Consider the following 22,831-nt stretch of genomic DNA (forward strand, 5'->3'; position numbering starts at 1 on the left):
GGTAGAATGAAATACCAAGAAGAATGTGAAGGGCGCATCAAGGTGTGGAGAACAACTCGGGGACTAAGAGGAAGGACCACTGAAGTCCAGGAACTAGAGTAGACCAGCTGCAAACATAGTAAGACCTTGTCTCAAAATAGTAAGTAGTGGTCAGGGTTGGGGTCACATATAGTTCAATTGGGTGGGACCCCACCACAACCGTCAACTTGGCCTGGCGGTAAATCCCTTTGAGAGGTGGGAGCAGGAGATTTAGGAGCTCAAGGTCATCCTCACCTAGGGAACCGGTTTGAAGGCAGCCTGGAGCTGGAGAGGTGGCTCAGTGGTTAGGAGCACCTGCTGCTTTTGTAGAGGACCCAGGTTCAGTTACCAGCATTGTCTTCTGACTTCCCCAGGCACCAGGCATGCAGGCGGTATGCATACATACATGTACACAAAACACTCATACACATAAGATAAATCTTTAAAACTGAAAGGCATAAACCAATACGGCAACAGTGGCGGGTCAGAATTAAAAGGGCAGGAAGGGATCCGCATACACTTCCTTGAGGGAGCTGCAGAGCTGTGAGGACTGGATGCCCTTGGGAATCTCAACCTTCCCAGCTGTGATCCTAGCAGCAGTGTAGCCCCCCGCCCCTCCCCCCATCATTCTCTCCAAGCAAATCTGGGTCTTCTTCTAGAGAAGCTGAAAAGCCTGCCCCTACTCCCTATCCGCCACCCCCTCCCACCCCCTACCCGCACTGCCACACACACACACACACACACACACACACACACACACACACACACACACACACCAGCAATTTCATGAGCACAGAAGCCCCATCTGAGGCCTGGAGCTGGAGGAGCTTATCCACCCTGGCACAGCCTTGGCCCTGCTTTAAAAGCTAAGCACAGTTATGTGGGTAGATATTACAATTACCATCTTGGTATCTGAGAAAACAGGGGTTGGAGATTCCCTCAGAACGCCTGGACACAGGGGAGCGCACAGGGGAGCCGGTAGGCACATCAGGATCTACAGCCATCACTGGGTTCCACTCCTAGGTGCAGACCAACATCACCAGAAAGGAAGCTAGATGCATTTTGTCATCATTGACAGCTACTCTGAGAACATGATTAGGAAGGGTGTATATGCCTGGCCTGCAAGCCCAAGGCAGATATCCTGTTACAAGTAACAAGTGTCCCACTGAGCATCAACTACAAGAGGCCCTGCGAGACTGCCGGGCTGAGCTGAGCGCATGGGAACACAATCGCCTGATCCACACTGCTGGTCGAGCACCAGAAGGTCCCCTGGGACACCCCTACTCCCACTCCAAAACTCTTGACTATTCCTTCTGCCTACCCCTAGCTCATTGCATCATGGGGGGTGGGGCTTCAGTCTCCCTGCTCAAGGGAACCTAAAGGGCACAAGCCACCAACGAGGTGGCCTAGCCAGGTCACCATTAGTCACTCAGTAGCCGGTCAATGGTCCTTTGTGTGGTGACAAGACTAGCATAATGGGCACATCTTAGGCCGGTTGTACGCCCTTGAGGAGCTGCGGTGCCGGGCTAAGGACTCCTGGCCTTGGGCCGCGGTGCAGGGGCGTGGGAGACAGCGCCAGAGCCCAGGCCACCTGGCTGCTCAGAGATGGGAGCCGCGGGACGAGTGAGGGAACCTCAATGTCCGGCCGCAAGGGGCAGGGTGGCAGGGCGGGGCGGGGCGGAGAGGGAGACACCCGGAGGTCCGCGGGAGGCGGGGTCCGCGCCCAGGACGCGGCGGGGCGGAGCGGGGCGCGGTGCCCCCCGGCAGGGCTAGGCCCGGAGGGGCGGGGCGGGAACGGGGCGGGACGGCCGCACCTAGCTCTGGGCTTCCAGCCCGGCCCGCCCTCTACCCTCGGCGCTCCTCAAAAGGGGCGCGGGCGGCGGACAGCGGCGCCGTCGGGGCTGGGGTGCGGCCGCCATGGACCCGTGGCCGTGGCTGACGGCGGCGCTGCTGCTGCTGTTGCTGCTTGTGCAGCTGAACCGCACAGCCAGGTTCTACGTCAAGGTCGGTCTCTACTGCGTGCTCTGCCTGTCCTTCTCCGCCGCGGCCTCGATCGTCTGCCTGCTGCGCCACGGCGGCCGCACCGTGGATAACATGAGGCAAGGGGGCCGGACGCCGGGATGGGCGCGCGCTTCCGCTTTCCTAACTTCTGAGCTCCTCGCGTTCTTCCCTTCCTGCCCCGCCCGCCCCGCTGTCCCCACGGTCCGGAGCCTCGGACGACGCGGCTTCCCGTCCCGGGTCCCTAGAAGCGCGCGTCACAATGTGCACCGCAGTAGGGCTCGGACCTCCGGCGCCCCCTGCGCGCAGTGGAGTGTCCGGTTTGCGCGCGCCGCTAGCTTTAGGAGAGGGAGGGGGCCGGACGAAGGTGAGACAGGCCCGATCCCGCTTTCACCAACAGGGAAACCGAGGCCTAGCCAGGCTTCCGGTTCGTGCTCCCACCTCTCCGCCGGTTAGAAGACACCTGTGCCCAGGTGTAGCCACAGGTTCTCCTGGTCCTTAACTTCCTCTTCTGGGGGTGGGAGTTGAGCTGTCTTTGGGACTGGCTTACTAGCAAAGGAAGGAGGCTTTGGCCAGGATCCTCCTCTGTCCATCTCCCAAAGCAAGGAAGTTTAGTGGACAAGCAGAAGGTAGGGGTATCAGGCTAGGTTGTTCTGCAATGGGGGCTGCCCGAGAAAAAGGCCTCCTGTCCTTTCTCCCTGTCCACACTCCCAGGAGACTGCTGGAGACTGTTGCTACATTTCTCTCTGCCCCGTTTGGACTGTTGAGCTGGTGGGTTTTGCAATGTCCTGGCCTTGACCTTGGCTGGGTGTTTCGGACCTTGTGGCCCCTGAAGCCCCACCTCCCCTGCAGTAGTTACAGGGACTGACCGTGAATGATGGTTTCCTGATTCTTTGCTGTATCTGTCGTCTTTGGGTTTAGGGTGCTGTCCTGACCAGCCATATTTTGTAGATCATTCCTCATTTCTTAGGTGCTTATAGTGACCTGTCACCTCCATCCACTGTCCCTAAGAGCAGACTCCAGGAACAGGCAGGCAGGGGAGAGCCCTGCACAGAAGACAGGGGTACCCTAGCTATGTACTTTTCAGGATGCACAAGACAGGGTGGGGAGGCCTGCTCCCCACCTTCCCACCATGGCTGTCTTAGGGTCCCTGTCTTAAATCCTCATAAGGCGATGAGTTGAAATAGGAACAGCAGGGCCCTTGGAGCATTGTGAGCACGACATCCCCCAGGGGTGACCGAAGAGGGGGATGAGTGGGAGAGAAAGGGACTGGGGTGTCTTAAGAGGTGGAGGCTTGCTCAGTCCACACAGGGACCCATCCCCATCTCGTGCCTCCCCGGGCTAAGCCAGCCTAGTTTGGGTTGCAGATGCTACTCTGCCTGGCAACAGATGGTACAGAAAAGGTTCAGAAAAGCAATTTGAGGAAGGCTTGGGGGCCGAGCGAATTTGGGGGAAAGAAGGAGGTGAAAGCCCAAGCTTGCCCAGCCAGAACCCCAGGAGGCAATTCTGTAATGAATTCTGTTGTCATCCTGCGGTGCTGCTCAGATGTGATGCTGCCCATGGGTGCCGCATACAGACACTTCTAAGGCACAGCTTCTCGACCTAATACAGTGTGGCCCTTTAATACAGTTCCTCATGTTGTGATCACCACCACCACCACCACCATAAAATTATCGATATGTCATAACTGTAATGTTTTGGATCATAAATGTCTGATATGCAGGTTATCTGAAATTCTACCCCTGCGAAAGGGTCATTTGACCCCCACAGGTTGAGAACTGCTGCACTAAGGGCTGTGGTTATAACCTTATTGTTTTGTTTTGTTGTTTATTTTTCTAGACAGGGTTTAGGGAAAACCCTGTGTAGTCCTGGCTGTCCTGGAATTCACTCTGTAGACCAGGCTGGCCTCAAATTCAGAGATCCACCTGCCTCTACCTCTCAAGTGCTGTTATTAATTTGAGGGCACTATACGGCCGTAAGCCAGATCCCGAGCTCCTGGAAGGGCAACCCTGGGCTGCACCTGGTTTCATTTGATTTAGAGTTCTGAGATAACAAGGAACAGCATTAGGAACACAGAGACAATTCAGACATGGCTTAGGGGCTAAGGCTAAGGAAGGGCTATGCATGTGGAACCCTTCCCTGTGTGCAGACCAGACTTGGGTGGTAGGAGGCAGAGGCCTTGGTTATACCATGTGACAAGGGGTAAAGCCCAGGGAGGCTGTATAGAATTTTGCTCAGCTGCAAAGTTGGGTCACCTTAACAAGAACAATTTAGCCAAAACACACACACACACACACACACACACACACACACACACACACACACACACACACACAGACAGAGACAGAGACAGAGAGACAGACCATGAGACCATGACCTCAGTAAAACAAGAAGAGGCTTCTCTTCCCAACTCAGAGTTCTAGTAGTGCATCCTGTAACTACACTGTATCTTTTCCAAGCATCTGTGGAGGGTGAGTGTTGGGTGGGGGACAATGGACACCTCGCACCTGCAGGAACTAGTCTTAGTTTTTAGGCTGAACTTTAGCTTTGAGCCCTGACCAAGCCCCTAACAGCCACAGCAAGGCTGGCCCCTTCCCTGCTGCCTAGGTCTGGCATAAGCCATAAGAGTCAGCATCTTGCTGGCAAGTGCTGGCCATTTGCAGGTTAGCAGAAACAGAATTATATACAGCATTGCTAATATACAGCATTGCTAACGTGAACCTGATTCAGTGGCGGCAGTCTTGACCTTTTGACAACAATGAAACCTATCTCTGCTCCCTTTGGGTAATGGGTCAGCCCCCATCCCTCCTTCCCTCCTCCCCCTCCCCCTCTCTCCCTTCCCCTGGCACTGACTACCTTCATTCTCTTGGGTGTTTGCTGAGACTAGAAGCCCTATCCTAGCCCCAACCTCCTGCCCCTATCTTGTTCTTTACTCCTGAACCACTTGTCAGAAAACTGCCCTGCCAAGTGGCCCCAGTAGGATCTCCCATCCTCTAGGCTAGACCCATCAGTGGCTCCCCTACCTGCCATTCTCCAGCAAGGTAGCCCTAGTTGGCCCATGAAGTTCCCCTTTTTATCTAGCAAGTCTCCACCCATCAAACTCAAGGCCAGACATCAGGGCAGTGACCTTCCACAAGGACTGCTGAGCCTGTGGTATAGGCCCTGATCTTTTTTTTTTTTTTTGGGTTCTTTTTTTTCGGAGCTGGGGACCGAACCCAGGGCCTTGCGCTTCCTAGGCAAGCACTCTACCACTGAGCTAAATCCCCAACCCCTAGGCCCTGATCTTGAACTGCTTCTCAGCTGCCTGGGGCAGGCATGGGAGGGGCCCAAGCAGGTCAGAGGGCCCCTTTCCTGGAGTTATTCTTGTTCTAGCTCTGCCCGTGTCCCAATCAGTAGGCTGCAGGTCCGCGGAGTGGTGTTACTACAGCGGCCAGCCCCGTGCAAGGTGACTCTTGGCATCCTTCCCCTTGCACAAGGTGACAAACATGGAGGCCAGGTCACAGATGGAATGCATTGATCCAGACTGAATTACAGGCTGTCTGATCAAAGCAGCTCAGGAGTCCTCCAGAGCAACCAGGCTGGGCACTCATTATCCCCAGTCTCTGAGCTTCTGATGGTTTTGACTCAGCCCCTACTGAGGAACACTAGAGGTGCAGCCAGGCCCAGCTTGGAGTGGGGACCAGAGGACATGGCATTGTATCTTAGGTGCAGAGCTTGGGAGAACCTAGATCCTTTAGGGGAAAGGATAAGGTGGCCAGGACTAGACTGGGTTGGCAGCTCATACTAGGAATGACACATCCCTTCAGGGGAGTCACTTGCTGGGTGGGGCCCGGGTGCCAAACCAACGAAGCAGGCAAACAAGACAGAGGATGGACTGCTAGAACCCAACAGACTTAGTTGACAGCATAGGAAACCCTAGTCCTGCCCCAGGGTGCCCTCTGACCATACACCTCGCCTCGGCTAGAAACAGTGTTAGGAGGTGGACTTGGGTCCACTTGGCTTCCTCAGTCCTGGGACAGGTCACTAACCTTGCTGACCTGAATTTGTGCAGCCTTTGTAGAGTGGGTATAAGGACTATCTAGCCCCTGCGTGTGAGCAGAATTCTATCAAAGGCCTGAAGTCCTCGGCATGGTACCTGATGGTGTCTTTCCCGTCAAACAGAGAGGATAGAATGAGGAGGATTCCTACTTAGACTTCTGCTGTCTGTCAGCTACATAACCTCTGTAGAGCTTAGCTGACACCTTCCTCTGGGAAAAACCTGTTTATTGATCAATTGAGGGATGGAACCCAGGGCCTTATGCCGTCTGATCCAGTTTTCTACCACTGAGCCACCCTCCCAGCCCATAATGATAAATGTTGTCTGTTTTGTCTCACGCATTGTTATAGCTCAATATTGCATGAAGCCCTGGGTCCCATCACCCTAATCCACCCCCAGAACAGACAGACAGACAGAGGACATATATATACACACATGCCACTAGCAGTGGGCACAGTCTGGATGCGGCTGGAAACTCTTGCCTTTGCAGCAAGACATGGGAATATGAGTTCGTAGCGACAACTACAGGTTGACTGACCTCCTTATCCAAGATACTCATGGGGAAGAGAGCTCAGCTGGTAGATTACTTGCCTATCATACTTGAAGTCACCATTGCATAAAGCCAAGGTCTAGTGTGCATTCCTGTAAGCCCAGAATTAGCGCTGTAGAGGCAAGAGGGGCAAGAGTTCACGGTCATCCTTCCCTACTTAGTAAAACTAGGCTATGCCAGACCCTAATTTTTAAAAGCGGGTTGGGGGAGGGGCGTGGAGAAAGCATGGAAATGAAATTGTTTAGATTTTGGATGATTTGAGGTTTGGAGGACGATTTGCACACATCGCTAATGAGGTTTCTTGGACTTGACCTCTTTCTTTTTTTTTTTTAAAGATTGATTTATTTATTATGTGTGAGTACACTGTAGCTGTCTTCAGACACAGCAGAAGAGGGCATCAGATCCCATCACAGATGGTTGTGAGCCACCATGTGGTTGCTGGGAATTGAACTCAGGACCTCTGGAAGAGCAGTCGGTGCTCTTAACCACTGAGCCATCTCTCCCGCCCCTCTTTTTCTTTTTAATGTGTCGAATGTGCCGTGTGCATACACACAGAAGTAACTCCTCAGAGCATCATCTGTAGTTTGCCCGCCTTTGGCTGTGGCCCTTCACGTGTGTTCAGACGTGGAGCTTCCTCATGAGCTGGTGGGTTTTGCAATGTCACCATGTGACACCATGTCTGGGAAGTCTGGGGTCTCGGAGCGCTTCAGATCCAGCCTCAAAGGGACCGCTCAGCGTCCATCCTGACTTTGGTAGGTGTGGCTACCAGAGGCTTTGAGCTCCACCCTCAACATGCACACACCCTCCAATAAGAGATGTGTTCTTTGCAGTGAGTCAATCATGATCTCAGTGCATTTCCTCTGCCTCGTGGTGCAGGTGTTTCCAAATTCTCAGATTGAAATCTTGATGATCTACATCTCTGTGGTGCTGCCTTAGAGAGGATTCCTGGGAATCTGGCTAGCTACCAACCTCTGCCCTCCAGACACATCTGGCTCTAACCCAGAGAGGAAGCAAGGGACTGTGTTCCAGCCCTGTTAAGTCTTTCTAGTGTGCGTCTGCCAGGATCCTTCCTACCTCTGCCTCTGCCTTTTCACAGCTGGTGAGACTGGACAGTTCTCTGCGTTGACACATTGTCTTCTTTAAGTTATCTTCCCTGTCCCTTTGCACCCCCTACCCCCTCAGGGATTCCAGCAGCTATGACTTAAAGATGAGAAGCTGGGGCTAGAGAAATGGCTCAGCGGTTAAGAGCACTGGCTGCTCTTCCAGAGGTCCTGAGTTCAATTCCCAGCAACCACATGGTGGCTCACAACCATCTGTAATGGGATCTGGTGCCCTCTTCTGGTGTGTCTGAAGACAGTGACACTGTACTCACATAGAATAAATCTTTAAAAAAAAAAAAAGGAACTGGGGGCGGGGGAGCAGTGGCCACCCTCTGGGGTCTGGGGTCTGTCCACCTGTCTTTGCAGTAATGAGCATGTCTGACCCACAGACAAGATGGCTGGAACTAGCTGAGGCTGACGGGCCTGAGGAGAGGTGCCAGGTTTCAGGCCTAGGGAAGCAATGACTAGTGTCATCACCCAGATTAGCATTTTTCTCTCTCCAAGATTCAGTTTCTTCGTCAGGGAGAGTTGCTCTTCCACTGCTGGGTTCTCGATGGGGCAAGCCTTGCAGGAAGCAAGTATGGGGACACAGAGCAGCGAGAGTTTCCTGGGGCTGGGACAGGTGGGGTCAGGGGTTATCAGGACATCGTATTAGTTTGGAGAGAGAAAGTTCTGTGGACAGACAGTGGCGGCCGCCGTCTAACCCTGGAGCCTTCACATACTAAGCTGAGTACATGAAAGTGGTTAAAATGGATGCTTTTTAATGGCGTGTGGATTTTAAAGTAGCTGAGAGGAACCAGTGTGAACCTGCTGCATTGTCTGAAGATAGCTATAACCCGGAGGGACCCTTTCTCTCAGGACTGCCGGGGCCCCATGTACATGTAGAATGGAATGTGTCAGGGTCCACTTCCCATGCTCTGTCACAATCAAAGCAGGAGATAGGCCACCTCTGCCCTACAGACAATGCCTATGACAGTCTCTCTTCAGTGACTGGGGCTGAGTAGAGAACAGGTCAGGTACCCTTGTGAGTAGGGAGCAGGGCTAATTTATCCCAGGACTCTGCCTGCCCAATGTCCTTCCTGTCCTGTGCTTCTCCCCAGCTTGCCCTCCCTTCGCTATAAAAGCTCGTTTTGGTTATTGATATCTCTGCCCTCAGCATCATCAGCTGGTTTGTTCGGTCCTTCAAGTACGTGTATGGCCTTCGCTTTGAGGTCAGCGGACAGAAGAAACTGGAGGTGGACGGTCCCTGTGTCATCATTTCTAATCACCAGAGCATCCTAGACATGATGGGTAGGCTGCCACCAAGGCTTGGCCACAGAGAGGGCGATCTGTTTCAGCCTGGGCCCCGGTGGGCTGGGGTCTCTGTCTGGGGCTGGTGCAGGACAAGACTTCCCTCAAGCTGGCAGTAAGAGCAACCAGCTGTGCCAGACACGAGGCCTGCACCACTCGGGCTGCTCCTCATGAGGAAAGGCCAGGCCAGCAACAGGGGCCTTGACAGGGCCACCAGCCCCTGGCCCAGGGAATGTCTCCCCAGGGCTCTGAAGCTGTTCTCTCCTTCCCTCACCCCACCCTCCCTCTCCCCGAACCCTGCCTCTATGTTTTGTCTGTGACTCCCCTCTTTCTTACATCCTCCCGTCTCTGTCTCATCTTCTCTCTCTTTGTGTGTCTATCTCCATCTCTTGTCTCTGCCTCTCCACCTCTTTCTCTCTCTCTCTCTCTCTCTCTCTCTCTCTCTCTCTCTCTCTGTCCATTCATTCCTGGGTCTCCCTCTCTTGTCTCTTTCTGGTCTCTCCTTCCTTTGCCTCTCCTTTGCCTACTTATCCATCTGTGTCTGCCTCTCATTCTCCCCCTCTCCATTTCTCCTTTGCTCTAGTCCTCTGTCATCATCTCTGTTTTCACATCTCTGTCTCCTGTGTCTCTCTCCTGTTTCCACCTCTCACTGTTTCTCTCACTGTTTCTCACAGGTCTCATGGAAATACTCCCTAAGCGCTGTGTGCAGATTGCCAAGCGTGAGCTAATGTTCACAGGACCCGTGGGCCTCATCATGTACCTAGGGGGTGTCTATTTCATCAACCGCCAGCAAGCCAAAACTGCCATGTCCTTGATGGCCGACCTAGGCGACCTCATGGTCAAGGAGAACGTGAGTATAGGCACAGTACTGCCTGCAGGGGGCAGTACAGCTCTCCGGGGTGGTCCTGTGGGCTGTGGGCTGTGGGCTGTGGGCAGCCTAGGCAGCCTTTTCCTTTCTACTGGCAGCTCAAAGTGTGGATTTACCCAGAGGGTACACGCAACGACAATGGAGACCTGTTGCCCTTTAAAAAAGGTGCCTTCTACTTGGCCATCCAGGCCCAGGTAGGCCAGGCTCTGCCCTCCTGGGGTGGGAGGCTGGGACATGGGTCAGGGTGGTTTAAGGTTGAAGATGATATCCTAGCTAGACCGGGGACTGCTGGCCTTCAGGGACCTCCCCCACCCTGTTAGGAAAGGGCCTCCCCACCAGCTCAGCCCCTGCCACTTGGACAGGTTGGTGACCATTGGCAGCTCTAAGAGCTTGATCGCCAGTCTCCCCTCACCCTAGCTGCCCAGGTAGGTTCATCCGGGCGTTCCTGAAAAGCGGAGTGGGTGGTTTACTCAGCACCCTGAGGCAGGCCTGCCTACAAAGCCCCGATGCCCCAGGCCCTGGTTTTTGACCTTAGTGAGGCTGAGGATCAGGCATAGGCTGGTGGCAAACCCAGTTCTGAGCAGCACACATGACCTCTGTCCTGGACCTTGGACTTCCCTTGCCCCTTAGCCTCTGGTAGGGAATGTTAGCGTCCCTGAGCGTCCGTCTGCCACACCCCTTGTCCCTGCTGTGTGGGGAAAGTCACAACAGGCAGACAGGGGAAGGAATTTTATCCTGCTTTACTGATTGCTGCCTGGAAAACGTCAGCCCTATCAACCCCTGTGGCAGGCAGTCTCCTGGTGCCTGAGCCTACACAAGGTGGCATGCACCATTTCCCTGAGGGTCCCACTGGTTCCAGGGTTTGGGAAACTCAGGCTGGAACAGGAGACTGTGACTTCTGACCACCATGACCAGGTGATCCTTGTGTCTGGGATTGAAGTGCCTTCCTTAACCTTGAGGGATTAGTATATCCTGGGGAGAGAAACTAGGGGCTGTGGTGGTGGCAGAAGAATCCAGACGGATCATTTCCTGCCCCTCCCCCAGGCCCTGACTAAGGTGCAGCCTACCTACCTTCCTGCCCAGGCTCTGGCGCCCGGGTTAATTATTACCGCCGGTACTACCTGCCACCATTGGAGTTGACCCTGGCCTTCCAGGAACACCAACAGTCTCTAGCCCCTCTCCCCTACTTTCCTGGGAATGAGAGACGGAAGGGGAGGGCAGAGGAGGATCCACCTCCCCAGCACTGACTGAAACCCACTCCCCCTTGGGTTTCGAGGATATTTTATGGTCATCCTCTGCTGCATAAGGAGTTGTAGGTCCAGGACAGAGGTCATGTGTGAGCTCAGTCAGGGCTGGGGCGAGCAGCGTGACAAGCAAGTACTAACCCAGGGGGCTTCCTAGAGGAGGTGGTGTGGGGAACAGGATGAGTCTGTGAGACTTCAGGCCACCTGAGGGAGGCGAGGCATAAGGGTACTTAGCAAAGTGCTTGTAGTGTTACCCTTCAGGATGCATCCCTGTCCACAGGTACCCATCATCCCTGTGGTGTACTCCTCCTTTTCCTCCTTCTACAACGTTAAGACGAAGCTCTTCACCTCAGGTGAGCCACAGGGCCTCACAAGCCTGCCTGCCATGCTCCCTCCCTGTAATTTACTCATGAGTCAGGCTTTTATGTACCCCAGGCTTACCCACAACTCCTTATGTAGCAGAGGATGACCCTGACTCCTGCTTCTACTTCCCCAGGGCTAGGATTGATGATGGCTGTGCCTAGTTTATATGGTGCTGGGTTTCATGCATGGGAGACAGGCACTCCCCCAACTGAGCTACAATCCCACCCCTCATGGGTCCTTTGTAATTCAGCAGTACTTGGGCCTCTACTAGCAGCGTTCCCACTTCTGGTGAATGAATGAATGAATGAGTGAATGAGTGAATGAATGAGTCTGGGACAACCATTCCATCATCTCATTGCTCTTTCTAAACGGGTTTTTCAGTTTTTCGTTGAAAACAGGTTCTAAACAGTCGAGGCTGGACAACAGAAGTAGGGACCTACAGTGGCCCCTGCTGGTGAGGAGTGGGAATGCTAAGCTGTCTAGGCTCCCCTACAGGTGGGGCAGCTCCCAAGTGCAGCCTCTGCCTCTTCCACTGGGGAGCACTGGCGTCCACACATGCACCCTGAGTCTGCGTGTGGGAGTCAGGGTAGAGTCAGAGGTTTAAGACCAGTGGGACGAGCCAGGCTCTGTCTCCAGCATTTGAGCCCCAAGTGCCCAGCACCAAGGAGGACAGAGGGAGCGAATGTGACAGGGATGATTAGGGGGTCACTGAGTCCAGTTTTGGGGGCAGAGTTATAGGGAGTAGCTTCAGGGGAAGATACAGTTGCTAAAAGTTACTGGCCGCACATGCTGCCCTGGTGTCAAGCATGTGTGCCTTGCCCAGGAGTTGAGGAGAAGCCAGGTGAGTAGAGGTGATGGACAGCACTGTGGGGCTGTTAAGCCCCTGACATCCACTGCTTCCTCCCCAGGAACGATCAGGGTACAAGTGCTGGATGCTGTCCCTACCAATGGCCTTACGGATGCTGATGTCACCAAACTTGTGGACACTTGCTACCAGTCCATGAGAACCACCTTTCTACAGATTTCTGAGATTCCCCAAGAGAACTCTACCATTAAGGAGTCTGGGGTCTTGCCAGCCCAGTAGCCCAGGCTACAGGACCAGGGGAGCTGGGGGAAGACCAATGGGAAGCAGAGGCTGAAGAGTGGACAGAAGGCCGCAGCCTCCCACTTACCAAGCATCATCATAGCCTGCTCCCGTGCTCGCCTGGCTCTCCCTGGGGCCTGGAATCAGGAAGCCCCTTCTGGCATAGGCCTTAAACCCAGGACCCTATGTAATTTCCCATCTCGAGCCTGTGCCTCCAGAATCCAGCAAGAGGGCTGACCCACAAGACCATGAGGCACCTAGGAGTGGGCAACTCATTACCCAAGGCCCACCCCATCATGCAGGACAAACATTCAGGAACCAGGCAGTGGCCTGTATCAGGCCATCATGAAGAGGAGGAACTTGGTCTTCCAGTCTCAAGGAAGCCGGTTCACATAGCACCAGAGGGCAGAGCCTGCCACCCCCACCGTCCGACGGCCTCAGTCACAAATCACTGCTGTACTTTGGTTCTTTTTTTTATAAATGAACTCAGAAGTGCCTAGAGACCAGAGGGTGGTAAGAGTTCTTCCCAAGCCCCCATCCAGGGACGAAGGGTGGGAAAGATGGTGTGTGAATCCATCCCTGGGGCTGCGGTGTCTGAGCTCCCTCCTCCCTAACTGCCTGCAGGTGAGCTGTGATCAGCCAGCATTGCTTTGCTCAGTGAATGCGGGGTCCACAGAACTGGAGGGTGTGCAGACCACGGGCTTGGCAGCCTCAGCATAGGCTGAAGAGAGCCTTAGGACTGCCCACTGCAGCTCCTACATGGCAGTAGTACAGTGTGCACACAGTCCGACTCACCCAGTGACAGCTGCTCAAGTCCCAGCTTTAATATGACAAAGGTGGAGACAGCCCCCACCTCACTTCTTAGGCAGGGAGATCTCATTCCTTTCCCGGAAGCCCCACTGAAGAGCCACACAAGACCCCCTCCCCATGCCCAGGGCCTAGGAACCTCCTAAGAGAGAGGGATAAACAAGCAGGGCCTTCTGCTCACAGGTACCACCGGACAGCACTTGAACTCAGGCTAGAAGGGACGTAGGGCTAACAGCTCAATCCAACATGGGCACTGAGAAGCCATCACAGGTCTTTTTTGCAAGAGCCTAGGGAAGGAGAGGAAAGAGGGTATAAACTTTCAGATCTGCCCATCCCAGTGGTGGTGCCGTCCACCCAGCCCTGGTATCCCCCTAACGGGTTCCTTAGGATCTGGGGGAGGGGGGTATCTTGTGCAACTCACAGGACCCCAGCTGTTCCTCCAGGAAGGAGACCTGCTCGCTCAGTGAGTCAATCCGGTCCAGCTGCTGGAAGGAGTGGGCCAGCAGGCTGCCAGGATCTTGTAGCCCATGCTCCGGGGACCGAGAGGCCAGGCTGTGCAGTGGGGCCAGCACCAGCTGCAGTTTCTGTTTGGAAGGAAGGTTGCAAAAAGCCTAGTGACCTCTTTGACCTCTGTTCCCTGGGAACGTAAGGAAGACTAGTAGGGGCATGTGTGAGAAGTAAGGCTTCTTTCTACTGGGCTGTAGCAGCAGGGCCCTGCTTGCAATAGAGGGACCCCAGCATCTAGTAGACACAGTGATTAACAGATCCACAATCTAGCTACAAAGACCTGGGACCCTAGAGACGAACTAGGAGAGTCTTGGGGTCTGTGGCTTGAGACTTACCAGAGTCCTTGTATAACAATCTAAGTGGGCCCCAGACTAAGGAATCCCATACAGTGCTACCTAGCACAGTAAGAAAGCCAGCATCCTTACGACCTTTTCCCCATAAAACTCCCAGCCCCCCATGATTCGGAACCACAGCTCTGGGGACTGGGGACACCAGCAAGACCCACTCCCAGCCAAGCCTCACCTGTTCTAACACATCAACCCGGGCCTGCAGCTTGTACACCTCCTCTCTCACCACGCTGTCCACTCCTGGGGGCAGATCCAGGCGCTAGTCAGGGAGGGGGGTTTCCTGTCCCACAGAGGCCTGAGTCCTCGGCCACAGCTGTGGAAGCAGAGTCTGGAGATGCAAAGCCTCTCTGGCCACCCCGAGTGCCAACAGTGGTCCTTACCCAGGTCCGATGCACTCCTGGTGCTGCGCTGCTGACCGCGCATTATTACTCACGGTACGAGTTTGAAGTGTCACAGCGCGTACCAAAAGTAATAATGTGCTGTCACCGGCAAAGACACGGCGTCTCCAGGCTTCCAGAGCCAGAGTGGGGCTCTTTTTCACTCAGTTGGTCGAGGTGAGGCTCCCAGCTATGCCTTCCGCCCCACAATACCTTCTGGAAACCTCTTCAGGGGAAGGCGGCCCCTCTCACCCAGGTGAGGAACCTTCCCCTACCAGTCCAGGATATCTGGAATCAGCCCTCAGCATAGTGCTGGCCTCCACCCAGGGCTAGCTGCCCCCTGTAGCTTCCATGCTCAGCTCAACCACACAACAGTGCTCACTATCCAGGCCAGTCACCGCAGGTCGGAAAGACAAGTTTACCTGGCGTGGGGCTTGGGGCCACCAGGGAGGGCCCCTCCTTAGGCAAGCAGAGCACCCCATCTGCAGATGGGCTCTGCCCCTCCCAACACTGGCACCAGTAACTTCCCACAGTATTGACACAGCGCTGGGGACACCTGGCCTCTCCTGTACTGCATTCATCAACATCTGTAAGAAACGAAGGTGTCACTCTACAGAAGGCAAGGTGCTGGCCACAGAGCCCTGTTCAGATCCACCTATCGGTGAGAACCCGCTTCAGCCAGCAGTAACCTAGGATACACAAGACACCAAGAAGACCCTTCAAGAAGAGTGAGGCTTACCTATCTGGCAAGTATCTCCCTGCCATCCCACAGGGCAGCGGCAGCGGCCTGGGCGGATGCAACTCCCTTCATTCCCACACGGAGGCTGGCATATTGCTGTGGGTAGGAAAGGCCTGTCTGTCACCCATTCAGGGGAGTTCCCAGAGCCCTGCGGCATCCAGGGAAGGGTTGCCCTGCAGCAAGGATGCACAGCTTGAGGGGTAGAAGGCAGCAGGGACACTGCTGGGCAGTGGGAAGTGAAGTTCATATCAGGCACAGTGCACACTGCCCCTCACCTGCTCCACAAGCTCCAGGGAGCCCGTTGGTCCTCTTCCAACCAGGGCAGCAGGCATAGCGAGGCCTGCTGGGAGTCAGCCCCGGGCTATGGCGATAGGCAGTCCGGTAGGCAGTCCGGTAGATGGTTCTGTGGTAAGTATAGTTCAGAGAAGTCCAATGTGGAGTGACCCTAGCCAAGCCTTCCTTGGAAAGCATGCACCCTGCCTATATCATCTGTTTGAGGATATCTGGCCAGCATCACTACTCCCAGGGGCTCAGAGGTTCCTTTCCCCAGCTCACTTGGGTCAGCACCAGGCCTCTGTGTGCCACTTGATCCATCAAGTTTCCTATGACTTGGCCTACGACACACAGACCCAGGAAGTACAGCAGGGCTGCCCCCCCCCCACAGTGGTCACTTCAGAGCCGGCTGGAGCCTGGCTTTCCTTCTCTGGACTCTGGGCCCCTGGTGCTTAAGCTGCTCTCTTGACTCTAGCACTCCTCTAACTTTGGGGGTTCAGGAGCCTCTGAAATCTGGCATTTTGAGCCTGGGAGGGAGCTCATGCACCTAGGCCTTTTTCAAGTACTTTGTAGGCAGGGAGGAGACTGAACTCCCCACATCAGAACCAGGACTTGGCTGTGTCCTGAGGCCATGGGCTGCCCAGAATGTCCTGTTAGCCTGATGAGACACCTGAAGGTCCGTATGTATGGGATCTGCCTAGGACCATTATGGGGAGTGGGGTTCCTGATGGGGCTCCAGGATAGGACCAGGATGACAAGGACTTGGGGAGGGTAAGCACTGTCCCTGTGAATACAGACTTTGTAGCTGGCGCTGTGGGAAGGAAGAAGTAACCACTGAAAGTGGAGGGGAAAGTGTGCTGAGAAAAGCCTGTCCATATGGGATGTGCCCTTGGAGGTGACATCCTCTCAGGGCAATCCTGGGTGGATTACACATCCTTGGGTACCGGCCTCCAAAACTGAGAGGTCACCTTGATCCCTGATCTCAAGGATGCCTCGATGCTCTGCCCTCAGGTCCCCAGCTCAGGGCGAGGCAGGCTTTGGGCCCCAGGGATTATTCCCGTTTGGGAATGGCTGTATAAGGAGTAGGCACTCACCGGTAGGTGCTACAGGCTCTGTGTCCGTCACAAGTGGTGAGGTAAGGCTGGTATACACGCTGCACAAAGGTCTCTGAGATGGAGCCTCCGGAAACCCCCACGGTACACACTCTACGGCTACAGGGGATGGGGTCAGCTTGGAATGGTCTAGAGCCAGGACTCTTCCAGCCCAGGTATGTAGAAACATGGGGATTCTCTCCAAGTATTGGGGCATGCTGTGGGCAGAGCTAAGGGCCTCTGGTCATGACCCTAGTACCCCAAGGCCCAAGCCCTTCCTCACCTGGGTCTGTAGACATGCTCAGTAGTACCATCTGCTGCCAGTACTAGAAACCATGCTACAAGCAGCTCTCCGGAGCCCCACATGGTCTGCATCTGTAAGTGGGGTAGCCTTCTTCTTTTTGTGGCCTAAGGCAAAAGGTTGGATCCTGTCAATCTCCTATGGAACCTCCTGACGCAGGCCTCCAGCAGAGTCTGTACCTTGGCCACTTCCTGGGTTCCGAGGCCATCCCTATTCCAGGGACAGCATCCAACGGCAGTGCCAGCTGTCTCCTGTCTCTGACCCATCTCCATCAGCCAAGCTGGTGCCTTATCAACCACAGAGAGCTAGGCCTGCTGACCAACCAGGACTTCTGGGGCAGGAGGAACCTGAATCATGCTAGGGTCAGGGGCAAAACCTTAAGGTTCTGGGTGGGGCTGGAGTGAGCCACCAAGCAGCCAGTCCCCCCCCACTGTACGCTGAGCAGGAGTGAGGGCTTTCTGGTATCTTGCTTCCACAGTCTAAAATGGAATGCTGCGCATGGAGCTGAAGCCAGCACGGCAGGAAACTTACCACCCTATGTGGCTCTTTGGGGCTTGGAGTTCTTTGCCAGATGCTTGGCAAGCCCCCGGGGCACTACAGACTTCACAATATACACGTCAGCTACCTGTAGGTGTACACAGGCACAGCCATTGTGGGGTGTGAATATTCTGACCTGCAGTGGGGATCTACAGTTCACAGGGGCATGTGTGCAAACATCCCCCCAAAGCTGCAAGGGCAGTGGCCCTAATGTGCTTGCCCCCGGACATAATGGACCCTCCCCCCAACATGCCTTTGGAGCCCATCTCCAGCCCTCTTCTGGTTATGTATGTGTCAAGAGGCAGGAAGGCTGGTGAGGAATTCAACCAACCCCAACCCTGATATAAGGTCTGTGAACTTGCTGAAGTGGCTGGGTCAGACCTGAGCAAAGGAGAGGGGCAGCTGGCTCTGTCTTGCTGGGGTGGGGGTGGGGGGCTGATGAGACTCCACTCAAGGCTCTTCTCAGTGCTTCCTAAAGGGGCAGCTCCCCTCACCGGCTCCAGACCCTGCACAACCCTACAGACTCCCTACTTGAAAGGAGGGGGCCAGGAAACGTGCCTATGAGCCTAAGCCAATCCCTTACCATGAGACTCGCTTTTCTTAACTGACACACTAGACATCACTAGGGCATCAAAGCCCCCCTGCTGCCATCAGTAGTTCTGGTAGTAAACAGTGGTGACATTTACTCTAGCTGCTGGCCAAGCCCTTCTTCAAGGGAAGAGCAAGATCCTACCCACTTCTCAGAGCTACTCTGTCTACTCAGCCCTGCTCTGCAGTCCCAGATAGGAAGATGGCCAGGAGCCTCTACCTCCTATTTTTTGAAGCAAAGCAGGAGGGCAAGGGGCTCTGAGATGACTAATTGAGACTTAATGTGGGGGCAAGAAGACCATAGGGAAATACCTGGGCAGGGGTATATGTTGCAATCTGTCTGACCTGGATCGGAAAAGTTAACCCTGAAGGGGGAGGGGTGAGAGGGTGGGCACCATCAGCGGGTGAGAATTATCCTGCCGAGCAAAAACCAAGCGGTCCTCAGAATAGCCAGCATGTGGCATGGGCAAGAGGGTGTCAGAAGTCTACCATCCTTGTGTGCCTAGCCCCTGGGGCCTGCGGGGTTCCTCTCCAGATGTCATTCTCCGACAAATCTTAGTCCACAGCACCTTGGTAGAGATACGCTGTCTAGAAAGGGGACTGTGTTTTCAAGCGATAGAAGCGATTTTTAAAAAGTCACGTTTTGCCAAAGAACAGAAGAGGCCAGAGCAGCACTGGATTGGAAGTTTGTTTCCTTTAGTGTTCAGCCACTGGGTGCCCCCTGCCAGGCATCAGGCATAGGCTGTGGTGTGGCCTGCAGGTTGACAAGTAATCTTGAATCCTCAAGTATCACCACGGGCCCTAACAGCCATCTCTCCTCCCCACCTACGGCTCAACAGTCCTGTGCCGGATGGGGGGTGGGGGGTGGGGGCTGGAGTAGGGGGCTGGGTCGGCAGAGGAGTGACCTGGTCCCTTTGGTACAGAAGTGTCTGGACATCAGCGCCCAGAGATTGGTGTGGAGACACCAGACAGGCGACCAGATTCGGTGGGGGCGCCCTCTCCATGGCCTGGGTGTCCCTCCCTGGCTCCATAGCGGCAGGGGTAGTGTGTGGCAACCCCCATCCCCGACCCAGGACGACTGGACTGAGCTATGCTGTGGGGCGCTGTGACCAAGTGGAGGTTGGATAGCCAGGAGAGGCTTGCGGGCGGCCGGCAGGGGTCGCCATTTCTCAAGGCCGCTGGGCTCATTTTCCCGGCCGCTGCAGGACCTGGGTTGGGGCGTGGGGTCCATGCGCGGCCCAGCCGCGGCCCCCCGCTCACCTTTCGGGTCCCTGCGATCGTTCGGAGTCGCCTGAGTGGCCGCCCCCGAGCTCGGCACCCGACAGTTCGGGTCACCCCGGGCCCGCCCTGACTGCCTCCATACCCTCACCCCCGGCACCCCAGCTACCTCCGCACTCACCGCGCGGTCCCGGGCGCGCACGCGCCGCTACCGCCGCCGCCGCCACGCTGTGGGGGACCCGAGTACCGCCCCGCCCTCGGCCCCGCCCCACCTGGTGGCTGCGCTGGAGCCCTACCCCCGCCCCACGGGCTCCCCGATCAGTCTACCCCATTTCGTGGATGGGAAAACTGAGTCTCTGCAGCAGCAGTTCCCGAACGTTATAGCAAGTAAGCCAGACCCGGGTGGTCTGGATACAATCCAACCTCTGAGTGCTGCCGCGTGAGCCCTCTTCGTGCATCCTGACTGTCCCCAGCCCTGCAGAGTGATCACATGGCTACTGGGGACATAGGACTAAACTAAAGAGTCAGGAAGCCAGGAATGGCCCCCACAAGAAGTTGGCTAACTCTCGAGCTTCCTGACTGATGACTTGCTCCCGAATGGTATTAAAAGACTACAACTAGATGCCAGACAAGATGACGTCAAACTGGTCCTGCAGCCATGCAAAAGGTTGGCATCGTGACGCACCCAGCCACGAAACTAGACCGGGATCGCTGGGCAGAGTACAGATGAGATCGAGGTGTGACCACAATCTTTCTTGGCAGCCATAGCTTTTACTGGGGAGACCTGCCAGGGCTCTGTCCTGATACCCCTTGGCCACTCTCACTGGTATCACTGCGTTGTTTGAGACAGTCAGGACCGCCCCTCCCCTGGTGCTTCTATGAGCTGACAGCCCTCCACTCCCAGATTTCTAGACTGGTCACCTTTTCCTCTCTGCCAGTCTCCATTTCTGAATTAGTTCTGCAACTCTGCTGCTTCTGTAATTGTCCCAGCTCTTTGGGTGCCTAAGCCTGTCAACGTCTCCAACCCTAGCCGCATCTTGGTTAACACATGCGTGCTCCCTGCAAGGCAGGACTCCAGGCTGCTACACAGGAGGTTTACTGAGGACTCACCTGTGGTCCGGCCTCTAGTCATCCCCAGGGTACTGGTGGCAGCTGTTCTTGTGGGTGAGTGGAACGGCCAGCGCCTTGCTGCTGCTGCTGCTGCTGCTGCTGCTGCTGCTGCTGCTGCTGCTGCTGCTGCTGCTGCTGCTGCTGCTGCTGCAGGCTGTGGGTCAGAGATGGAATATGAGTTGGGACCTTGCTTTCCCTCATGTCCAGGGCTGGGAAGAAACCTGGAGTCCAGGCTTCCATATGGCTATGATATTTTAACCTGCTGTCCTCCTGCAGACCCCCCTGTAACCCCATCATGCCCCAGTTTGATTTGGCCTTCAGGATCTGCTTGCTGAAGCAGCCACTGACAAGAGCAGCTACAGGCTAGCCTAGCTACTCCTACTCTTGACTCCCCACCTTCCCACCATCTGTCAAACGTGACCTCTGCCTCCACCCCTGAGCTCTAATGATAGGTAGGAACCCTGCTGAGTAGAACTGATGCCCCCTCCCCTCACGAAGCTGAGCACAGTGTAAAGAGCCCGTACACTAACAGGAAAGCCTAGCAGCTCTGACACACCTTGTTTGTGAGCAGAAGCTGAAAGGAAAGAAGGGTTCCTGAACGATGCCTCTCCTCTTTCCAGTGGCTCCCGCCCGGCACTAGAGATCCTCCTGGCAAAAGGGCCTGTGGCATTGTTGTGAATGGGTTCCTGGCTCTCCTGGCCCTCTAAGGCCAGGCAAGGCATCATCGTTCAGTCTCAACACTAAAGAGCTGTGTCTGAGAGGGAGGCACCGGGCACAGCTCTTGCTCCTTATCCCACTTTGGTTCCTGGAGCTGTGGTCACTTGAACCTTTGGCCAATCATTCCCTCTCCCCTGTCTGTTGGGCAGAAGGCAACTCAGGTAGCTACTGGTCCCCTCTGCCTTCACCCAACCAGAGTCTAGTCTAGAAAAGGTGTACTTCCCAGAGATGCTACTGACTAGGGGCGGCAGGGGGTGGGGGTGCGTGTCAAGAAGCCCCGCTGTGGTTTGGGGCCTGAAACAGGGAGAATAGGGAGTGGGAGAGCAAGAGGTTTCGCTAGAAGACAAGATAGGCTGACAAGATCACCCAGGTGACCCCACTGCACCCCATGTAGCTGTCCCTAAGCCTACAGCCCACAAGAAATGGGCTCATCCTAGTCCCATTTTCTGTGCCCCTGGATGGGATACGCATGGCCCACCCACGTTACAAACGTGACTTCAGGGTTCCCACTCTAGGGGCTGATTTCCTGGCCGGCACCCCCATCCCCCAGAAATACTTCCTTGATCCCAGCCCTGTCTTAGCATAATGAAGGACATAGCCCCGATCAGAGGGTCCTGCTGGGCTGAGCTCTGACGGCTACCCAGGGGATCCTCCAAAGAGGAAAAGAGTGGGGCAGGAGGTAGGCTAGGTGCTAAGCCGCTCTCGGCTTCTCCCTTCAGAGATTGGTTCTATGTTGCTGGGCATCCAGGGGTAAGGGGTGGAGTCCAGGCTCAGCCACCCAGAGCAAGTGCCGGGCCACAGGTCCTAAGTTCTCCTCTGCTAGATAGGGATGGCTAAAGCGAGGACAGCATACCTCCCAGTGGAGCAGACCCATCTGAGTTCTGGGGCGCTCAGGACCCCCGTCCACCCACTTACTACCCTGCAGTGCCGTCCTGCATACCTGATGCCGCCCAGGCCTAGCCAAGGCCACCTCCATGAGCCAACCATGCAATGCAACCTGCCCTTCAAGGGAGCGTCTGCTTGAGGTCTGCATGCCTGTCCTGTCAGCCGAAGCCTTCCTCATGGCCTGCACGGCAGCTTGCTAGTGCACAGAGGCTCCTCCCGGGCGAAGAAGGGTGGCTTTTTATGCTCCATCCCGTGTAAATCAGGATTGGGATGGGCCCTTCCCGCCGGACTTCCTGTGTGTGTTCTCTGCTGATAACGGGGATCCGTCAGTGAACAAACAGGAGGCCAAGGGCTGAGGGGGTCATTAAGGGAGGGGGGCTGACCAAACTGTGGAGGGGGTTGCTGTTCCCCTGGGACTCCAGGGTCTAGCCCTGGAGCAGTCAGAGACCCCACCTATGTTCAGGGGCAACCTATCTGGTAACAGTATGAAACGGAGTGTGTGACCAGGACCTTCCTGTTCCACAGAGATGGTGGAACACGTTCATGTGGGTGACAGAAGTAGCCTTCTGCTTCTTTGGGACACAGGATCTTGGACCTTCCCTAAATGTGTGTGACACAGGCATCTGAAAGCAAAAGCCTGACCCACTGGAGCCGTGACCAGGGAGGAGCGTTGGTGGCCTGCCGTTGGATGGGAGCTAGGGGTGGGCAAGACAGGCCACATGGTCTGAGAATAGCTTATTCCATGGGTCCAAAGGCCCAGGGCCGGGACAAAGACCAGCTCAG

General features: G+C 55.3%; 2 protein-coding genes across 2 annotated transcripts; one reads left to right on the forward strand and one right to left on the reverse strand.

The window, feature by feature from the left end:
• The first annotated feature begins 1,857 nt into the window (after positions 1-1,857).
• Positions 1,858-13,057, forward strand: Agpat2 (1-acylglycerol-3-phosphate O-acyltransferase 2). The gene is made up of 6 exons (XM_032903022.1): positions 1,858-2,117; positions 8,859-8,992; positions 9,667-9,842; positions 9,959-10,054; positions 11,385-11,457; positions 12,376-13,057. The coding sequence occupies exons 1-6, from the start codon at positions 1,936-1,938 to the stop codon at positions 12,549-12,551; spliced, it is 837 nt and encodes a 278-aa protein (XP_032758913.1). The 5' UTR covers positions 1,858-1,935; the 3' UTR covers positions 12,552-13,057.
• Positions 13,012-20,597, reverse strand: Egfl7 (EGF like domain multiple 7). The gene is made up of 9 exons (XM_032903021.1): positions 20,447-20,597; positions 16,976-17,100; positions 16,696-16,812; positions 15,604-15,731; positions 15,329-15,424; positions 15,012-15,176; positions 14,388-14,452; positions 13,780-13,942; positions 13,012-13,645 (listed from the first exon to the last, which is right to left on the reverse strand). Exons 2-9 carry the CDS (start codon positions 17,065-17,067, stop codon positions 13,623-13,625), a joined length of 849 nt encoding a protein of 282 aa, XP_032758912.1. The 5' UTR covers positions 17,068-17,100; positions 20,447-20,597; the 3' UTR covers positions 13,012-13,622.
• Positions 20,598-22,831: the final 2,234 nt, after the last annotated feature.

The sequence above is a fragment of the Rattus rattus genome, chromosome 5 (genome assembly GCF_011064425.1).
Source record: "Rattus rattus isolate New Zealand chromosome 5, Rrattus_CSIRO_v1, whole genome shotgun sequence".
Classification (NCBI taxonomy): domain Eukaryota; kingdom Metazoa; phylum Chordata; class Mammalia; order Rodentia; family Muridae; genus Rattus; species Rattus rattus.